We start from the raw sequence: 21,438 nt of genomic DNA, 5'->3' as shown, positions 1-21,438 counted from the left end.
CTTAATTATTGTTTTGTAGATTTTGTTTATTTTTTTTTACAGTTACACAAAATTGAATCAGCAAGTTGACCTACATTAGTAATTTGAGGTTTGGATTTCTTGTACAATAATAGCAAACATCAGAAATCTTGCTAGGACCTATCATTTCTTCATGCATTTTTAAATTCCCTTTTGCTTTCCCCTAAAGCTTCAACATGATTAAAGAGAAAGAATCAATAAGCTAAAACATACTTTAAGAGTATAAGTACTATGGCCGGGGGAGCTGTAGCTCAGTGGCAGAGTGCTCGCCTGGTATGTGTGAGGTACTGGGTTTGATCCTTAGCACCACATAAAAATAAAATAAAGGAATTCTGTCCATTTATAAGTACAAAATTTAAAAAACAAATACTAAGGCTAGACATGGTGGCACATGCCTGTAATCCCAGCAGCTTGTGAGATTGAAGTAGGAGGATGGTGAATTCAAAGCCAGACTCAACAAAAGTGAGGTGCTAAGCAACTCATTGAGACTCTGTCTCTAAATAAAATACAAAATAGGGCTGGGGATGTGGCTCAGTGGTTAAAAGACCCTGAATTCAATCCCCAAAAATGGTCCCCACCACCAAAAAAAAAGGAGTAAAAGTACTATGAAATTTCTCAAGGTATACAAGGAGAGCACATTCTACATCACTGGTAGAGCATAAGTAGTAATGGGCTAGTATCCCGCTGGTGCTGCTCTATTGTATAAATATTTAATGGCAAGTCATCATGTCTTGTATTACTTTAGGCCTTGATTGTACCATATTTTTCATAGTTTGTTTTTCACAGTTTAACTTATTCCATGCATGAAAATATGTCACTCTGGAAATCCACTTGTCCACAACAACAATGAAAATGCTGGCAAATATTGTTAAAATCATCTTTTCTGAACTCTTGAAATTAACCAAAGGACTGCCAACAATTTCTGACCTATTAAACTTCAGTAAGAACAGCAACGTTTGAGATTCTTTACCTTGGCCTTTCCCCATCATTTTCTCCCAGCTCTATAGTAGTCTTGAAAGTCAGGAGACTTATATCCATGGAAATTATGAAAATTAGCATCTTTGTATCCACCAGAGAATGTAGACAGTCTTGGAGTTCCTCAAAAAGGCCTATTGTATCCCTAGAACATCATCATTATTAGATCTGTCTTGCAGCTTCCTAGAAAAATTCTATGCACAGAACCTTGTCATTATTTGCCCTAATGGATAGCTAACTCCCCAGGCAAAGTTGTACAGCCGGATTGTCCAAATGAATCAGTAGCAATTATTTTACATAGCACCTTCCTTAGGCTATGCTGCTAGTTGAAATAAGCCTGTGTCTTGAGAAGAAAAAAAAATTTTAAATGAAGATCTGAACAATTAAATGTCCACAGAGGACATGAACAAGCTCTGACATATTCCTAGGAGATACAAAAGACTGTATGCTTGTGTTAACAAATAGAGAGTATAAATAAAGAGACAAAATTTATAAAGAGTATAAATAAAGAGACAGAATTTATAAACAACAACCAAATTGAAATTCTGAAGTTGAAAATCACAACTAGAATGAAATTTTCATTAGGGAGTCTCAGAAACAGGGATGAACTGGCTGAATACAGAAGAAATAATCAGCAAACTTGATGAGAGGTCAATAGGGATAATTCAATCTTAGAAACAAAAAGAGAATTAAGAAAATACATGAAACAAGAACTGACAGAATTAAAGGGAGAACAGACAATTCAACAAAAATAGTTGGACATTTATCATTTTTAATAATGAATAGAACATTTAGGCAAATCAACATGGAAATGGAAATATGAAAAACCTATTAACTTACAAGACCTAATAGATATCTATACAGCAATCCACCCAATAATAGCAGAATACATATACCTCTCAATTATACAAGAAATGCTTTCCAAGATAGACAATATACTATGCCATACCTCTCAATACATTCACAAGCATTAAAATCATATAATGTAGACTTTTCTAACTACAGTAGAATGAAATTAAAAATCAGTAGAATAAGTTAAGAGTTTACAGCCAGGCATAGTGGCACACACCTGTAATCCCAGTGGCTCAGGAGGCTGAGGCAAGAAGATAAAAAGTTCAAATTCAGCCTCAGAAATTTAGTGAGGCCTTAAGCAACTGTGGTTAAGCACTCCTGGGTTCAATCTCCAGTATCAAAAAAAAAAGAAAAAGAATTTACAAATGTGATAAAATCATATAACATATACTTAAGTAGCCAAAGGTCAAAGAAGAAAACCAAAAGTAAAAGTACTTCAAGAAAGAATAAATAAAAATAAAACATTCAAAACTTTATGAGAGGTAGTCGAAGCAATGCTTAAAATAAAACGTGTAACTATATGTACCTATATTTAAAAAGAAGAAAGATCTCAAATCAATAGCCTAACCTTTTACCTTAAGAAACTAGAAAAAAAGAGAAAGATTAAATCTATAGCAATCAGAAGGATATAATAAATACTAGAGTTAAATGAAGTAGAGAAAATAAATACAGTAGAGAAAATCAGCAAAACCAAAATGTGGTTATTTGAAAAGATCAACAAAATTGACAGACAACTCTTTAGATACACTAATTTTTGAAAAGAGAAGAATGCCATATAATGTGGACAGCAACATATGATAATAGAGGCAGAGATTGGTGTGACAGAGCTGCAAGCCAGAAAAATACCAAGGATATATGGTCACTGCCAGAAAATAGGGAGAAACAAGGAAGGATACTAAACTATAGTTTGCAGTGGGAACGTGGCTTGTTGGAATAGGAGCACAGAGGCTTGATTTTGGATCTTGCTTTCAAAACTCTGAGACTGTAAAATTGTGTTGTTTTGAGGCACTCAGTTTGTAGCACTTTATTATAGCAGACTTAGGGAACTAATACAGAAGGGGAGTTCCTCAGACTTAAAAAAGGGCAACTACAAGAAATCCATAGCTAACATGGGAATGAAAGTCTGAATGCTTTGCCTTAAGGACAGCAACAAAAAGAAAATACAAAGAAAACCACAATGAAATGCCACTTTATACCATTAAGATGGCTAAAGTCAAGAAGCCAGATAATAACAAGTGTTGATGGTATAGAATAATTGGAACCTTCATACGTTATTGGTAGGAATTTAAAATTGTGAAAACACTTTGGAAAACTAGCAATTTCCAGAAACTACACATGGAATTATTGTATGACATAACCATTCTACTCTCAGGTTTATACTCAAGAAAAATGAAAATATATAGATATAAATCCTTCACTCAAATATCCATGACAGCATTATTTATAATAGCCAAAATGTAGAACCAACCCAAATGTTTTTTGGCTGATAAAAAATGTGGTACTTCCAACAGTGGAAGATTTGACAATGAGAAGAAATTAAATGCTATAACATGGCTGAACCTCAAAAACTTAAAGCTAATTGACATAAATCAGTCCCAGAGGACCACTGGGCGCAGGGGACAATGGATGGTGAACAATAACTGTTAATGGCATAGGATTTCTTTCTGGAGTGAAGAAAGTATCCCAGAATTGTGTTGATGGTTGTACAACTGTGTGAATATACTAAAAACCACAAAATTTTGTACTTTAAATTGATCAACTTAATAGTTTATGAACTATATTCAACAAAGTTGCTTTTAAAAGGATATCTTCATGTCATTAAGATTACAAATCTTTTCTTGTTTCTTAAAGTGCAGATGTATAATCCCCTGTAATTAAAAGGCACTGGTATTTGTAAACAATAATACAGTTTACCACCACTTTCTGGAGATCTGTCCTCTGGCATTCTCTCTGGAGTCATTTCTACCCAACCATTTCCACACCCTCTCAACTAGACTACTCTTAGATGCCTTGGGCAGCTTGATGATTTGTTAATTACAACACTGCTTAAGCCTTTTAATAAAGTCAGCAAATTAAAGAGAGCCCAGATAAAGGGAATGCTTTCCAAAATGTCATAATGAAATTAAGGTAATGAAGCACTTGGAGGACTCTCCTCCCTTCTTTTTGTATAAAACTTATTCCAAAGAAGCTGGAAGAGAAATGGGGCCTGAAAGTAAAGAGGGGGAAAAATAAATTGTATGCCATTAGTTTAATTATAAAAATTCATTACATGAAGCCATGTAAGACAGAAAATAATGGAACTCTAATGGGTTGGCCGATAACACATTTACTTGCCTGCTCTCAGCTTGTAGTCATTGTTGAAAGGACAAAAAAGTAACAACGTTGGTATGTAGTTCCCAAAGCAATTGAAAAGATTAATCATTTCCAGTAAGCTGGAAAATGAGGGCCATTTTCTTAAATACTATCCCCTCTATAGAGTGTTACCTTCTGAAACAGAGTTGTTTGGTAATGTCGAGGGTTTAATAGATGAGTCTTGAAGTTAATGGTGGGAGGTTTTACTTTTGAAATAGCTTCCTTACAGATATTTTAACATTTCTATTATAAATACATAAAGACTTTTTATAGGTCATTTTAAGTCACACAAGGAAGAAAGAAATTTGTGTTTCTTTTCCCAGTAAAGATTTATAGAAAGAACACCAATTCAATATTAGGGCTAAATTATTTAGTGATATTTTTTTATAAACCAAATATATTTTTTTCTGCTACCTTTTTTAGGAAATGTCTTATTTGTATACAATAATTTTCCAATCATACAATGATCATCAAGAAGAGAATTTATATTCTTCAAAATTAAGTTATAGAAGACCAAATTATTTTTCTTAAATTCCTTTATATGAAAATACATTTCCAACTAGATTGAACCCCAAATTGAGAATCCATAGAACTGCATTTTTATGTTGCCTCTCTTACTATGCATCTTTTGTTTCTATTTTCACATTTTTTTATTGGTGCATTACACTTGTTCATATTGATGGAATTTGTTGTTACATATTTTTACATGTACGCAATATAATTTAGCCAATATCACTCCCCAGCACTTCCTCCTCCCTCCCCATGACTATGCCATCTTGAACAAGTCCCTTAACTTCCAGAAATTTTGAATTGTCACATGGACAATTATGAGATTGCATGAGAAAAGGAGAGCAAAAGGTTAAAGTGGATGCACAGATGAAAGTTATATATAATGAAGTCCTTCTGATCTGAAGAGAGATTTGAACTTTCATGTCTTCTATGTACTATACACACAATGAAAGAGTTTACATAGAGGAGCAACAGAATTTCTATTTGTGTTACAAAAAGACTACTTAAACAATTGTATGGAGATGAGAAAGCAAGTTTGGGCACATGCCTCTAATCCCAGTGACTCAAGGGTCTGAGGCAATAGAATCGTGAGTTCAAAGCCAGCCTCAGCAACTTAGCGAGACCATGTCTCACAAGGAAAAGTAAAAAGGGCTGAGGAGGGGCTGGGCTTATGGTTCAGCGGTAGAATGCTTGCTTAGCACGTGCAAGGAGCTGGGTTCAATCCTCAGCACCACATAAAAAGAAATAAAATAAAGTTATTGTTTCCAACTACAATTAAAAATTATTTTTAAAAAGGGATGAGGATGTGGTTCTGTGATTAAGTCCCCCTGGGTTCAATCCCTGGTACCCAAAAGAAAAAAGGAAACAAAAGTAAAAAGGATGAACAAGAGATGAAGGGGACCTAAAATAAGGTAGTAACAATGGAGGTAGAAGATTTGGATATAAGGGAAAATTATGATGTACCTCCTTTAGGGGTGTGCTCCCTGCTTCCTTCTTCAGTCCTCCTTCTTCAGCTGAGGATCAGTTTACTATCAGAGGGAATATAAAACTGAGCCAGGGACAGAACCATGGAGAACAGTAATATTTAAGGGACAGGTAAAAAAGAAAAACTTGAATCATACAAGAGAACAGAGGAAATCCAAAGAGAGGAAGCCAAGAAAGGAAAAAAAAAACTTTAAGGAAATGACAGTAGTCAATAGCACCAGCTGCTGCAAATGAATCAAGTAAGTGAGAGCCTAAATCGTTACAAAGGCATTGGCCATTGCAAATTTGAATCCATTACATATTTTTACTCACCAAAAGTGCTACAAGCAGGGCTGGGGTTATTTATGGCTTAGCAGTAGAGCACTCGCCGCATATGTGCAAGGCCCTGGGTTCAATCCTCAGCACCACATATAAATAAATAAAATAAAGTTATTGTGTCCAACTACAACTACAAAAAATAAATATTAAAAAAATCCTACAAGCACAATTCATAATAGCCAAATTATGGAGCCAGCCTAGGTGTCTATCAACAGATGAATGGATAAAGACAAGAAAATGTGTGTGTGTGTATAAAAAAAATAAAAAATAAAAAAATAAAGTTTTATTCAACCATAAAGAAGAATAAAATTATGACATTTGCTGGTAAATGGATGGAACTGGACAACATCGTGCTAAGTGAAATAAGCTAGACCTAAAAATCAAGGGTCGAATGTCTTCTCTCATATGTGGAAGCTAGAGGAAAAAAAACAGAATAAAAAAGGGACCTCACAAAATATTATGAAGATCAATGTAGGAGGGGAAAAGGATTGAGAAGGAGGGTGAAAGGGAGGGCATCGGGAGGTACTGGGGAATAAAACTTATCAAATTATGCTATGTTCATGTATGAATATACCACAACAAATCCTGCTTTTAGAGTTATAATGCACTAATTAAAATAATAATAATAGAAAGAAGACCACTAGAGTAGAGGAGGAGGATTAGGGGAAAGGAGCAAGGAAAGCAAAGGGAGGTACTGGGGAACGAGATTGATCAAAGTATGTTATGTGCATATACAAATATGTCACAATGAAACCCACTATTATGTATAATTATGCACAAATAAAAAATCACAAAAACTGCTGGAATGAAATGAAAATATTAGTGGCATACAACAATAAGGATGCATTGCCTTTCCATGAGTTTACAATTTGGGTGGAGTGGCACTTCATGCTTCAGAATTGATTGAGGTGACTGTGCTTCCACATGTCATCCATACTCCTCTTGGGATGAGCAGGCTAACACATGGTATGTTTGTCTTATAGGGATGGGAAGTTCAAAAGGGATAGTCTCATTGCACAAACACATTTCAAACCTGTGCTTGTGTCGCTTCTATTAACTTTTCATTAGGATTAGGCAAAGCAAGTCACATGGTCAAACTCAGGGTTAAAGGCAGGAAAGTAAATTCAGCCTTTTGTTGAAGGAACTTCCTAGTTATATAGGAATGATCATGGATACAGGGGGAGGTAAAGAATTAAGGGCTTCAGTGACTTCTATCAGAATAATTTTAGTGGAACAGCAAAGGAAGAAACCTGATTTGATGAAATTTTAGAGTGGCAGAAATGTAACCAAGTTAAGGCAATGAGTGAATATTTACTTTCTGAAGAGTGACTATGGAAGGAAAGAAAATGATAAGAGTCCAGATTTCTTTTTATTTTTTTTTAAGAGGAGACACTCATATTTGAAGGCTGTAAAGAAGGACCCTGCAGAGAGGCAAGAAATTGGAACACACATCGAGAAAGGGAGTACATGGAGGAGGATCCCAGAATAGATGGGTGCCCAGATGGTGAAATCAACTTCCAATAGCAGAAGAATCACCTCTTCCTCTGAAACTAGAGAAGGATGCAAAATATAAATTCTGATATTTCATGAAATCAATGCTAGATATATGAAATTACCCCTGTGGAATTGTATGTAGGATGATTCCTAATGAGATTTCTTTTAGTTCATATCAACAGGGTTCAATCTGCAAACCACACTAGGTATTTCAAACAAAAGGAATTTAATATGGAAGACTGATTCTATGGGTAATGGAGGAGCTAGAAAATATAACAGGAGATAGTGAGGCAATTCTAAATTTAGCAGCTTCAGGAAGCTGTTACCACATCAAGGGCTGGAGGGCCAAGTAATATCAAAGCCCAGAAACCACAACTATCTGGTGCTAACTCAACCACTGTGAAGACTGCTCAGCAAATATCATGGAGGGAGAGATTGACCAGTGGAAAATGGAGACACAAAGGAAACACTGCCCAAATGGAGAGAGCAGGGGAGAAATTCTCTAGTTTCACCATTTATCCTGCTCTTCTATTATTACCAAAAGCTTGGTCCTTGGCCCCAATGCCACTCCAATAACTAGGACATGGTTTTTGAGAAAAAGGAAAAAGAAGTTTTATTGCTTTGCTAGCAAAGGAGAAACACAGGGGACTCCTGTCCCAGAGGCTGTGATTCTGCCCATGGGGGAACAGGAATTTTGTTTTTTTTTTTAACTTTTTTAAAAACTATTTATTTAGTTTATGTGGTGCTGAGGATCCAACCCAGGGCTTCAAACGTGCTAGGTGAATGCTCTACCACTGAGCCACAACCCCAGCCCAGAACAGGAAGTTTTTAAAGAGGTGATTATAAAGCTATATTCCACTCATTTTCTATCCAGAGTTATAATTCACTTGTTAATTTAGGAACTAGTCTTTTCTGAGATCTTCTGGTGCCATTCCCAAAGTCTGGATTACTTCTTTCCTATGGTGGGTGTGTACTCAAGGAAAGATAACTGTCTAGGATGGGGAAGAAAGGTAGTCTTCTTTCCCCTGAGATTAAGAAGGGGGAGAGATTATGGAAGAACAGGGAGAGAGGGCGGGGGAAACAAAAATGGCCTTTTAAAAATAAGCTGTAGTGGCACAGCAGCAAGGGCTATATGCAAAGCATAAAGAATACAACTGTTACAGTATCTCTTGCCAGCATCCCTCATTGGTCTGATCCAATATGCTAGCTAGCAAGAGATCCTGGGAAATTCTGATCCCCTATAGGGTTTAGTTTCTCCACAGTACTGAGTAGAGAATGGGCAGAAAATGGATCTGAGTTAATAAATTCTTAGTTGTTAGTTCACAAAGCTAAATTTCCTTAGTTCATATATGCAAACACATTATCCAAGGCAAAATGACAGAAATCCAATATAATACATAGAAGTTAGTATCCATAAATATGTTACAATCCTGTTTTATAATTTTCCAAGCAATTTGATTTTGATTTTGACTCCTGAGGCATAGGCAGAGTAACCTCCCACTGTTTTGCATCTGACAAAACTGGAACTCACAAGGTTAATGACTTCCTTAAGATCAAACTGCAAGGAGATGGATAAAGGTGGCTTCTTGGGAAGTTGCCTTTTTCTTACTCTTAACTGCTTTTCATGAAGCTTCTGAGACAGTCATTAAAAATTTTAAAAAGCAAGTTCACCCAGAACAAACATTTATTTCACTTGTAGATGAATATCCCAAAACACTTTTTATAAGAAAACCTTGCAATAATACTCAACCTTAAAATTGTAATTATATGGCCATGCACTCACTTGTTTTATTTTTATTGGGCATTATAATTATACATAATAATAGGATTCATTATGCCATACCCATATATGCACATAAGGTAATTTGCTTAAACTCCTTCCCTAGTACCTTCCTTTTTCTCCCCTCCATCCCCCATTCACTTGCTCTACTAATTTCTTTCCCTTTTATAATAATTAGTATGTGCTCATACTTCTAAGTTAAAGGGAATCTTTTAGAGCTGCTGTATTTATAGACAATGTCTATTAAACAATGAGCCATTTGCTTTGCATTTAGTATGGACTCACATCATAGTTGTAGTGGCAGAGCAGCAAGGGCTATATTCAAAAGCATAAAGTGGACAACTGTTACAGTATAGGTTGGATCATTAAAAGTAGTAGTGATAGTATTACTAGAGTCCTAGGTTAGAGGCCTGACTCTGGGGATCCAATAAATCAGGTCTGGCCACTCACCCCAAAAACCAAGCAGAAAAGGTAATGGTGAAAAGCATGAAAGGTGAAGCTGGCCAGAAAGACAAGAGGACCCACATTCTTAGCCCAGTCTTTGAGGTTTTATAGAAGGGGAAATGAGGGGAAGGGTTAGGGGATTTGAACAGCTAGAAGTTTTTCACAGTCACCAAAGCAGGTGATCTTGATTAAGTGAGGTCTGTCCATCATTATCTCAAGATTGGTCAGGTGGAGCCTTACCCCACATAAGAAAGTTGCTGTTACTTGGCAGGTAGCTTTCTGTCATCACAAGAGATATATGGAATCCAAACTTATTCCTGGAATCCAAGGTGACTGGGAACAAAGAGGATGGATGTAAAATGGAAGCAGAGATGACAAGTCTTTAATCCAGCTTTTAGCTACCCATCAGACATTTACAGGCACAATTGAATAGTGTAAGTCCTTGTTACAATGATAACAGTAGTAATGATAGCCAATATTTATTTAATTCTTTCAGTATGCCAGACATCTCTGTGTTTTCCCTGAATTTTCTTAATCTTGATAATCTTCTTTTAAGGTGTCTATTAATATTCTCAATTAACAAACGAGGAAACTAAGGCATAGATAATTAATGTTCCCATGTCATGTGATTACTAATTTATTAAGCCAGAATTCAAACTCAATAGGTTCATTTGATTGCCCAGACTTTTAACTACTTTTTTCTTTTTCCTTTCTTTTCTCCCATGTAGTCAATATACATAAAAAGAATTGTTGCAAATTTTAAAGTGAGATAAGTCAAACATTAAAATAGGAAAAAAAAAAACCTCAAAATTCTTGAAATTGCTTAAGGTTGTCTCATTGTCCACAAGTATTTTTCTGCCTAAAATAGTGTGGATAAATACCAAGTGTATTGCAGCTGCATCAAGTTAGGTATGAATATGAAATATTTCTCTCTAGGTCAGAAATACAATCTTTGGGGAATTTAGCATTTTATGTTCTTCATAGGAAACACACAAATACACCCACAAAGCCATCTTTTTTATAGGCTAGTGCTCACAGTATTTTAAATTTCTTCACACACCATGATCACAACACAAACAATTCCCCATAGAGTACACCATTGTAAATGGAATTCAGAAAGAAAAAAAGGTTGTGTGTGAAGTCTATTGTATTTTTGAATTTACACTCCTTCTGAGGTCTGGAGTTATCCCAGTAGTAAATTTCACAGTGGTAGGCAAAGCTGGTCAAGGTCATGGTTCCTTGAATGTTGCTTGGGTAAAACCCACAGTAGTCAGGATATTACCTTATAAGGAAGGGAAACCAGTCTGTTCTGGTGAATGTCTTTAAGAAGAGAAAAAAAGAAAGCTTTGGTTGACAACCTTTGTGTTTACATAAGGGTCTTAGTGCTCTCAATGTTAGTCAAGGTCAGTGAGAGATTTTCTTTTTAATCCCACATCCTCACAAAACTGGGCAGTATTCAGTGACCATTAGTGCTCAGCCAAGATTTTCTTGGTATAAAAATTTTAACTTTTATTGTGAGTACAATTTTAGAGAAAAATACATGGAACATTCATTTTTGCCTTTCAAGTATGTATCAAAAAGCTTTGGTTTGAAATCAAGCTTCATGTTTTTACTATGACATCGCTAATTTTGCTATTTCATCCAGAGGTTTTGGAAAATCCTAGTGTACCTTGCAACTTATACATCTAGGTATTTTTATGATCTACAAACTTATTTAAGACTCATTGTCACATTCTCCTATTTAAAATTTTTCAACAGCTTTATTGAGGTATAAGTGATACAGAGAAATACAGTCCATGTTTAATAAAAGTAGCTTGATGTGTTTGAAAATATGTATATGCCCATGAAACCATTCAAAGAGTGTATCCTCTTCTATCTAGTCTGCTTAAATAGCAACTCATGAGTGAAGGGTAACATCCAAGATTATTTAACTTGCTTAAGTAAATGATTTTAATTATATACTTATTACCATTTTTATATGCTTTACCAGGTAAAGTACTGGGGGTTGAAAAGAGATTCTTAACCACTGAACCATATCCCCAGCCCTTTTTATTTTTTTTTTATTTTGAGACAGGGTCTTATTAAATTGCTTAGGTTATCATTAAATTGCAGGAGCTGGCCTTGAACTTGTAATGCTCCTGCTTCAGCCTCCCAAATTGCTGGGATTACAGTTGTGCACTGTCACAGCTGTCTATAAATCTTTGTTAAAAAGAAGTTTCCTGGGCTGGGATTGTGCCTTTGTGGCAGAGTGCTTGCCTTGCACATATGAGGCACTGGGTTTGATCCTCAGCACCACATAAAAATAAATAAATAAGAGTGTTGTGTCCATCTCTAACTAATTTTTTTTAAAGAAGTTTCCTTGGGAAACAGTAAACAGGATATTGGTCACAGTTCTGTGGAGATTTATGCTATAGATGATAAAAGCTGATCTTTTAAAATGCAAATACCACCCTCTAGATAATAAGGGTTGATCAGTCTTCCTTGTCTTACTATACATTATTTACACTTTAGGTTTCTGAGGAAGAGAAGGAAAGGAGACATAATTTTGTTCAGAAGGAAATTTTCAGGAAACGCAAGACTTTGAAGGTTATGTAACCTCAGAAGGACTTTTGAATCACTCAGGAATCTGAAAAGTAGAAAATAGGAGCTGTGTAACACACAATAAAGGGAGGAGGAAAGAATAGAATTCATTAGACTAGACAAGAGGGAATGAAGAGAAGGGGGAGATGGGAAAAGGAAAGACAGTAAAATGAATTGAACATAACTTTCCTATGCTCATATACACCACCAGTGAAACTCCACAGCATGTACAACCACAAAAATTACACATGCTTGTACTACATGTATATGTAATAGCTCAAAATGCACTCTACTATCATGTATATATAAAAAGAACAAATAAAGCTTAAAAAATAAAACAGCAGTTATGGTGCTTCATATAAGTGTGGAAGGAAAAGAAGGCTTTCCACAGATAAATTTTAGTTGCATTGTAATAGTAGCAACTGTGCTCTGTGCCATAGAAACTCTTTCTTGCTTTCAACTTTAGTTTCTTGGTTTGATAATCTGGGTCTAAAATGCAGTAAACATTGTCATTTAGTTTAATTCTAAAATGGAATGTTCTAGTTAACTAAGAAATGTCAGATTAAATACATATTATGTATTTTTAAGGGATAGAAGTCCAATCAAATCCATTGAAACTATACTGAAAGTACCAATGTTAGATTCTTATTATATTAACATCATACTAACACAAAACAACAGCTATGAAAACAAAAAATGATTTCTCTTTTCAGAAACAGTAGTTTTTTTCAGCTTCTGTTTTCCTTCCAATTCATGACTGCTACGTTTTTTAGGTTATAACACACAATGTAAATAATTTTTTTTTTTTTTGCTTTTTGCACAAGAAAACTGTGTTCCCTTTATAATGATTACTGTGCACATTTACTATTATTGGGACTTGCATTAATGTATTATATGCATTTAACATCTCCTATTTAAATATTTAAGTTACTTGGGTTTTTTTATGATTTTGATTTACAAAGATCTTTATTTTTATAGTATATTTATCATTTTTAAAATTTTTTATTAAAATAAGTTTTAAAAAGTGAGATTATTGGGTCATTGGGATTAAGCATTTGTATATCACTTGGAATCTATTGCCTAATTGTCCTAATAGAAACTGTTCCTAGCAATAGTACATAAATGTGCTAATTTTCCCAGTCTTTCTGACTTTGTTTTTTTGTTGTTGTAGTTGTTGTTGTTAATTTAATTAGTGTTAAATTGTATCTCACAGATTTAATACTCTATTTTTTATTACTTAAAAGTTAATATTTTCTTTTCTATAAAATCATTTTATTCTGTCTGTTCTTTAAATTGCTCATTCTTATTTCTCTGCCCATGAATCAATAGCTTAATCCACCATATTGAATTTGATATAACTACCTTAACAATATAATATTATCTCAATGTTTAAAAGCCTCCTACTTGCAAAAGTGTTTAATAGAAGTTTCAAGCTGATATGCTTCCAGGTACACCTATAATTAATTGGTTGACTTCTTTCTTTGAAATGTTCTTCCAGTAATAAAATGGCTAATTGGACAACACTCGATTGTCAAAGACAAAGAGAAAAACAGATGATTTTGTTTAGCATGATTCCTATATTTTGATTTTGTTCTAATTTTAAAGTAAAATATTTTTAAAATATTATAGTCCTTTAAAAATTTTTGTTTCTAGAATAATGGCACTGTCCTTTTGTCAATATTTCCTGTATGCAGGTTTAGTTGAATACCAGTAGATGGCACTAATTACATAAACAATTCAACAAGTTAATGAAGAGAAGAGAAATGCATGAAAAAAATTTTTCTGTTCAAATTTTGTTATGTGTCACATGCACAACGATTATATAGAAACTTGTTTTTATACTTTGCTCTCTCCTGTGATAAAAACAATTAAGCTCACTTTATTTCCAATTAATTGGTACTAAATTGAAATACTTAAAACTGGTTATTGCTCTAACTGCTGCATTTGAAAAGTTTTGTCATGAAAAGGAGGTTAGCTTATACTGTCATGGTTTACTAAATCATATAGTAGGTTAAAAACAATCTTGAAGACATATCTAACCTAAGGTTTCAGAAGCTATTTGAAGAAAGTCCACCTATAGATTTCAGAAAAAGAACCTGACTTTCATTCTGTTTCCAATATACATCCATAGCAGTTGGCCAAAGACCTCCGTCAATGGCAGATAAACATAGATGTGGCAAATGACTTGGCTCTGAAACTTCTCCGGGATTATTCTTCAGATGACACCAGAAAAGTACACATGATAACAGAGAACATCAATGCATCTTGGGCAAATATTCATAAAAGGTAAGAACTACATTATTTCTAAAACTATTATTGGCTATAGTGAAAGGGTGGTAGCACTGAATGGACAAAACAGGTTTGTTTTTCCAATCCTGCTAAACTGGTGCTTAGGAGGCTCCAAGATGGCAGATGCTGACTCAACTCACAGGTTTGACTCAGCCTCCTACTGTAATGATGAGAATGAAATGATTTGCCCACAGTCAAAAAGGTAGTGACAGAATCAAGAGAAAACAAGAACAAAATACTGATCTGTAGCTGTAAAAGTCATTTATCAGTCTTCTCTGAGAACTCTATTCAAACAAATACCTTTCTAACCCATCATGGCACATGCTGTGTGTCCCATGCTTAATCTGACAAGTCACTTTTAACTTCATAATGGTGTTATTGATGTCAAAAATGCCGATATTGTATCTCACTCCATATCCCCATTGGGAAAATCCATGTAGGGTATATGACTCATAATTTTCATTTCTCATTATATATTTATGGAAATTTACAGCTCTTAGAGCACTATCTCCTCAAACTAGGTCCTGTCTCCTTATTAATCCCTAGTGCTTTTTTTGCATTAATACTTGTTCCAATCATAAATAAAAACATGAATTATATAATTCATGTTTGTCTTAAAAATTAGTCTAAACTCCATGAGGGCTGAGATTGTCTTTCTTTTTTGACACATGCCCAGGTCCTAAACCAGGTGACATGATAGGGAACTAGTAAATATTTGCTAAATGATGGCTCCATTTGCATAATAAAGTTACCTTGTGTATACTATGATAATTGAAGGATAGTTGGGCTCTTGTTTGGAGTTGTGTCAGACAGTAGGCAAAAATAGCACCTTAGCAATGATAAGGACAACAATGGTGAAAGGAAAGTTCTAGAAGATGACATGAATTACTGAAAAGTCAGTTAGGTAGTCTTTATTAAAAAGGAAAATCCTACCAAAAGGAAAACTCGGATTTTAAACAAAGGAGCAGGAAGTCTTAGGAGTAATGAACTGTTGATACATGAAAATAAAAAGCCAAGTAAACCTTGAAACTGAGTGAAAATAAAGTACTCCAGTGATGCTTGATTTAAGCTGGTGACCCTAGAGAATAGAGTAGCTCTAGTCCTGAATTCCAGACAGTGGATGTCCAGATGACCATTAAAAAGAAAATGCAACCTAAAGTTGAGGAGCTGGGGTCTTATCAAGAAGACCCTGGTGGGGAAAGGGCAAACTTCAATATAGAACTGATATTTGGGGAGAAAAATCTATCAGTGTAGATGGCAAGGTTTGGACATTCTTCTCCAAATAAAAATCTGCTATCTGTTCAGCAAAACAAAGGCAGATTAGACTTGGGAAGAATTATCCATATGAAATCAATTGGTTATCATAGAGTCAATCATTAGATCTCAAAGGAAAATACCTGCTTCTCAAACAGAAGCCTCTTTGGGAAAGTACATTAAGATGATAAATTAATTTGGAGAGTTTAGATATGTAAATTAAGAAGGAGTAAACAAAAGTGCTTATTCATAGTGCAAAACTAGAGTTTCAAGAGACTGAACAATTCCACCTGCTCTACTCTTTCTGGAGTATCCCTCTCTCCATATTCTCATGCTGCATAATGTCCTAAGCAAAACTCTAAGATCTTTTTTTTTATTAGTTGTTCACAACATTACAAAGCTCTTGACATATCATATTTCATACATTAGATTGAAGTGGGTTATGAACTCCCAATTTTACCCCAAATGCAGATTGCAGAATCATTTCGGTTACACATCCACAATTTTACATAATGCCCTATTAGTAATTGTTGTATTCTGCTACCTTTCCTAGCAGAACTCTAAGATCTTTGATCACTTTATTAAGGTCTTTGAATTATCTGGGGGAAGGAATTCCAGTTTGTTTTTTGGCTTTGTCCCTAAAAAGCTATCAGCTAAGGAAGATATAGAGTTACTTCTCCATAGGTAGAATAAATGAGACTTAAGAAGCCAACTTACCTTTTTACATGGCCCATACAGAATCTGCAATTCACCAAGCTACTTTTGACTCATTCCTGTAAAATTCTTCCCCATTCTTTACTCACTTCATATATACTCTTTGTGAAATTTATGCACTTGTGTATTTTCAGTCCACTGATGACTACCCATCTGTATTTCCAGCTAAGAATGCTCTTTTGAGTATTAAACTGTATATTCTATCACTTCCTTTCCATTTTAATTTCCCACAGGAGCTTCAAATTGATTAGATCCAAAGCTAAACTCATCTATGCCCTCACTCAACCTTTTTCTCTAAATGCAACCAACTTCTCTTCCTATGTTCCCTATCCAGTGAACATTAACACAACCCATCTGGTTGTTCAATTTGGAAAACTAACAGAGTTGTGCTTACCACTTCCTTCTATAACTCCCATAGCTAAACTACAGTACAGCCATTTACTGCCTAAATAGCCTTCAAATCCAGTCACTTCTTTCCATCCCTACTCCTCTACTGTGATGTTAGGCCTGAACAACCACATCACTTATTTTACTAGTTTTTCTTCCTCTAATCTTTCAACTTTCTACCCATTCTCTACATAGGTTCCAGGATGATTTTTTCTAAATACAGTATATTCATGTAGCCCACCCTCCTCCCACTTTTAAAGCAATTAATAGCTTAATCATTACCTTTAAACATAGTCCATACTCCTTTAAATGGTTTTAAAGTCTTGTGTGATTTGGCCTTTCCTGACAACTGAGCCTAATTTCCTGTCCTCCTTGGATCTTCCCCCTCCTTCTGTCATGTACATTAAGTAACAAGAGAGCTGTTTTCATTTCCTCTTCACTATGTTCTGTCTTCTATATGGCCTGCTGAGTTAGTACATATATCATTTCTCTTCCTTGTCTGCTTAAATTCTATTCATTTCCCAGGTCTCAGTTTTAATGCTAATTCCTCCAGAAAACCTTCTTTATCAACCCTAAAAACTCATGCTCTTCTGGTGCACTGTTATGTTTATCTCACTACATTACACTGAAGTGTTTACTGTTCTTTGTCTCTTATGAGAATGTTGGTTCTATATGCATAAGTACATTGGCTGCTTATCCACCATCATATAACCTGGCACTTAGCATGCACATAGTAACTACTCCCTAAATGTTTTTTGATTGGATAGGTAAATGAACAAACAACAAATAACTATTAGTGTTCTACTGTATCAAAAACCCAACACAGAGAAAATCATATCTAGTAGGATTGCTTTTCAGTTTTGAGTCACCAAAAAACTTCAGTAGCTTATTAAACAGAGGTCTTTTAGTCTCCCATAATGAGAAGTTCAGAGGTAGGAAGATATTGACATGGATTCAGTAACTCAGCAATGTCAGTCCTGATGTCTCTAAGTTCTTCCTAGCAGAACACGTACATCCCAGCAGGAAGAAATAGTAGTAGAATGGACAGCTCTTGTATCATGGAAGCAAAGTCTTTCTCAGAAACTTTAGTTCCAGAACTGTGTTACAAAATCATTGCTTATGTCTGGGATTGGGGTGGCCTCTATCAATAGAGAATGACTTCTACAAAGAGCATGGAAACAAACTGGCACACTGTAGCTGGGCTGTATTAAGTTCCCTGGGAAAAATAATAACCACCCAAATCATTGACTGGTGGAGTAGGATTATAGTAAAAATGGGCCATGTGGACTTGAATGTTGCTCTGGTCAGTGAGATCATGAGGGAAGTTACATTCTTTATAGGCTACTGATACTTTACATTAGAAATTCACATTCTGTGTTTGCTATGTGTGTCCATTTTATAAATTAAAACATATTATGCTTTGTCTACAGCTTCTCTTATTTTACATTCTTATAGGCTCTATGCTAAATAAAGAATAAGAAAAGTGTTTATATGATCTTTTGCATTTTGATCTATTTAATATCTTGCCCAGCTGAACCTAGAAGTGAATTAAAATCATCATCCTTTATATTTGTGCTGTCCAATAGGATAGCCATATGTGACATGTGGCAATCTTATTATGTTTAAATAAAATTTTAAATTCAATTTCTCAGCCAGGCATGGTGGCACATCCTATAATCCCAGAGGCTTGGGAGGCTGAGGCAGGAGGATAGCAAGTTCAAAGCCAGCCTCAGCAAAAGTGAGGCTCTAAGCAACTCAGTGAGACCCTGTCTTTAAAGAAAATACAAAATAGGGCTGGGGATGTGGCTCAGTGGTCAAATGCCCCTGAGTTCAATCCCCAATACCAAACAAAAAAATTAATTTCTCTCTCTTGTTAGCTATCTTTTGAGTGCTTAAGAGCCATATGTAACTTCCCTGTCTGACCATTGAACACTAATGTGTTTCCTATACTGAAACTGGAAATCATGTGGATAAACCTATGCAAAATTTTTGTATATTTGGAACACTATTTAAAGCAATAAAATCTTCAATTCAGTTTCAAATTGTTCAGTTTTAAATAAGATAAATGTTACCTGGAAGAACTTTATTTTGCTATCATTTGCCGGCAGGTTGTTGTTTCAACACATAAACAAAAACTAAAATAATGTTTACTTCAGAACCTTTGTTCTGAATATAAATGATCAATGTAGGAAAATATTTTGCTTTTCTGATCACATTCCATATAAAGTTCTTGTTAACATATAAAGTAAAATATGTGAGCCTCTGCAAATTCATTCCTTTCTTTTCTGTCTCTGTGGATAGATATGGATTTGTGAATAAGATAATATTAGATGTGATATTACAAATTATTGTGAGAGACCTCTAAGGATTAGATTTCAAGGACTGCCATCTGGCTGATGACTTTATGATGACACTGTCATGAGATTTCATTTCCTTATTTCTATTCCAAGATCACTCTTTAAACAAGAAATGAGCATTAACTCTGAATTATCTGCCTATATCTGTATGAGGACTTCCACAACGTCTAACTGGGCAGGTTGAAGTTCATCAAGTAGAGGCCTGGTCCTAGCATGAGAAGTTTCAACATGGAAGGAAGCTCCTTACCTAAAGCCCTAGATACCAGAAAAATTCCTGTAGATTCTAAGAAAAATTTGGCATTTATGTGTTTATACATGTATATTTACATGCAAATATGGGCATGTATGTATGCATATCAAATACAATCACATGGTATACTATTCCTTAAAATAATATCATAGTATCCTTCTGTCCTTCCTAATAACACATTTTTAGGTTTTAATGATCACAATTAATAAATGATAATCTGAAAAAAATATGGCCTGGGATCTCTATCTTTGGCACCCTTAAGGAACTTATAAGTCACTTTTTGCTTCTCTATACCTAGCTTTTTTCTCCTCATTTTTGCCTTAGAGAAAGAAGAAAGGGGAAGAAATGAGCCCTATTATATAGGCAGCAAAAAGCCACGTTAGCTCAACAATGCATCTTTTTTCACATTCTCCAACATGTTCCTTTTAGTAACTATACTCCTTTCTTTTTCTGGAATCTTGGATTTCTTCTTTATTCTAGCTCCTGTCCTCCAGTCAGTATCCTCAAGTCTTCCTCATTCTACAAGAACTTTCCTAGAACACCCTCTTTTCCATCCTTTTTTTTTTTTTTTTTTTTTTTTTTGGTGTTGAGGATCAAACCCAGGGCCTTGCACTTGCAAGGCAAGCACTCTACAAACTGAGCTACATCCCTAGCCCTCCATCCAGTTTTTTGAAGCACTAAATGATTTTACTATATCCTATTCTTCAGCTCCTTATTATTCTTTGACCCACTTTAATTTTGCTTCCTAGGCACAACCACTTTACTGAAAAAAAGGACTTGGTTAAGATCTTGCATGACTTTGTAATATCTAATTGCCCTATTTTTATTTACCCATATACTTGACTGTATTTTAACATTGATACTGTTAATTAACTTTACTAGCTGAAACTCTCCCTTCTTTGGTTCCCAGAATAATATTATCTTGTAGCTCTCCTATTTCTCTAATCATTTAAGTGTGAAGTACTTAGCACAATGCCTAGCACACAGTAAAGTTCAAGAAATGTTATCTATTATCAATATCATAAAAATTAATTCACTCACTGAAAATATTTTTGTGCTAATTGCATGCTAAGTAGGCTTAGTTTTTGGTACTGGGATAATAGCAGTGAAAAATCCCTATCTCATGAAATTTAAAGGAGAAGATGGGGGAACAGAGGCTAACAAATGTTGTGGTCAATAGTAGGGTGACTATTATTAATAAAAAATAATCCCTGTATATCTAAAATAGCTTTAAAAAAAGGGGATTTTGAATATACACACATTACGGAAATGATGAAAGTTTAATGTGATAGATATGCTAATTATCCTGACTTAATCATTAGCCAATGTCAATATAAATCAAAGCATCATACTGTACCTCATACATATGTACAATTATTATGTCACTCAAAAAATAAGAATAACTTTTTAAAAATTAAAAAAAAATAATTGTAATAACCAGAAAAGGCTCACTAAAAGGGCAACAATTAAGCAAAATCTAAAGGACCTGGGAATGGGAGCAATATGGATAATTGGAAGAAAGGCAATCTAGGGGAGTCCTAGTAAGTAGAAATCCCCTGAGGGAGGAGTGTGCTTGACACATTAGAGGAAGCTGAAGGAGACCACTTGGCAGGAAAGGATTTAGTAAGCAGGAATGTAATAGCTAATGAATTTGGAAAGGTAATACTAATCTGATAATACTGGGCCTTTGGGCCCATCTAAAGACTTCACCTTTTACTTTGAATGAAAAGAACATCATTGGAGGGTTTTGAGCAGAGGAGTGGCATGTTTTGACTTATCTGGCTCCTCTATTATAATTGACTGTAGGGAAGTTGTGAGACCATTAGGAAGCTGTTGTGACAATTCAATCAAGAGATGACTGTGGCTTAGATCAGAATGGG

The 21,438-nt window shown here is 34.8% G+C and overlaps 1 protein-coding gene across 6 annotated transcripts in view; it reads left to right on the top strand.

Moving 5' to 3' along the window:
- Window positions 1-21,438, top strand: part of DMD (dystrophin) — a gene marked incomplete at its 3' end in the record, with an annotated part of 2,539,585 nt that overhangs the window by 1,961,086 nt on the left and 557,061 nt on the right. For 5 of the 6 annotated variants that reach the window (XM_081277777.1, XM_081277780.1, XM_081277776.1 and 2 more), the window contains one exon: window positions 14,439-14,593. In XM_081277777.1, the coding sequence (XP_081133903.1) occupies window positions 14,439-14,593 (155 nt within the window). The remainder of the gene's footprint in view (window positions 1-14,438; window positions 14,594-21,438) is intronic. The other variant, XM_081277778.1, reaches the window with a different exon arrangement.

Source organism: Spermophilus citellus (assembly GCF_964194105.1).
Source record: "Spermophilus citellus genome assembly, chromosome: X".
NCBI classification, from domain to species: Eukaryota; Metazoa; Chordata; class Mammalia; order Rodentia; family Sciuridae; genus Spermophilus; species Spermophilus citellus.
This window is presented reverse-complemented; position numbering and strand designations above follow the sequence as displayed.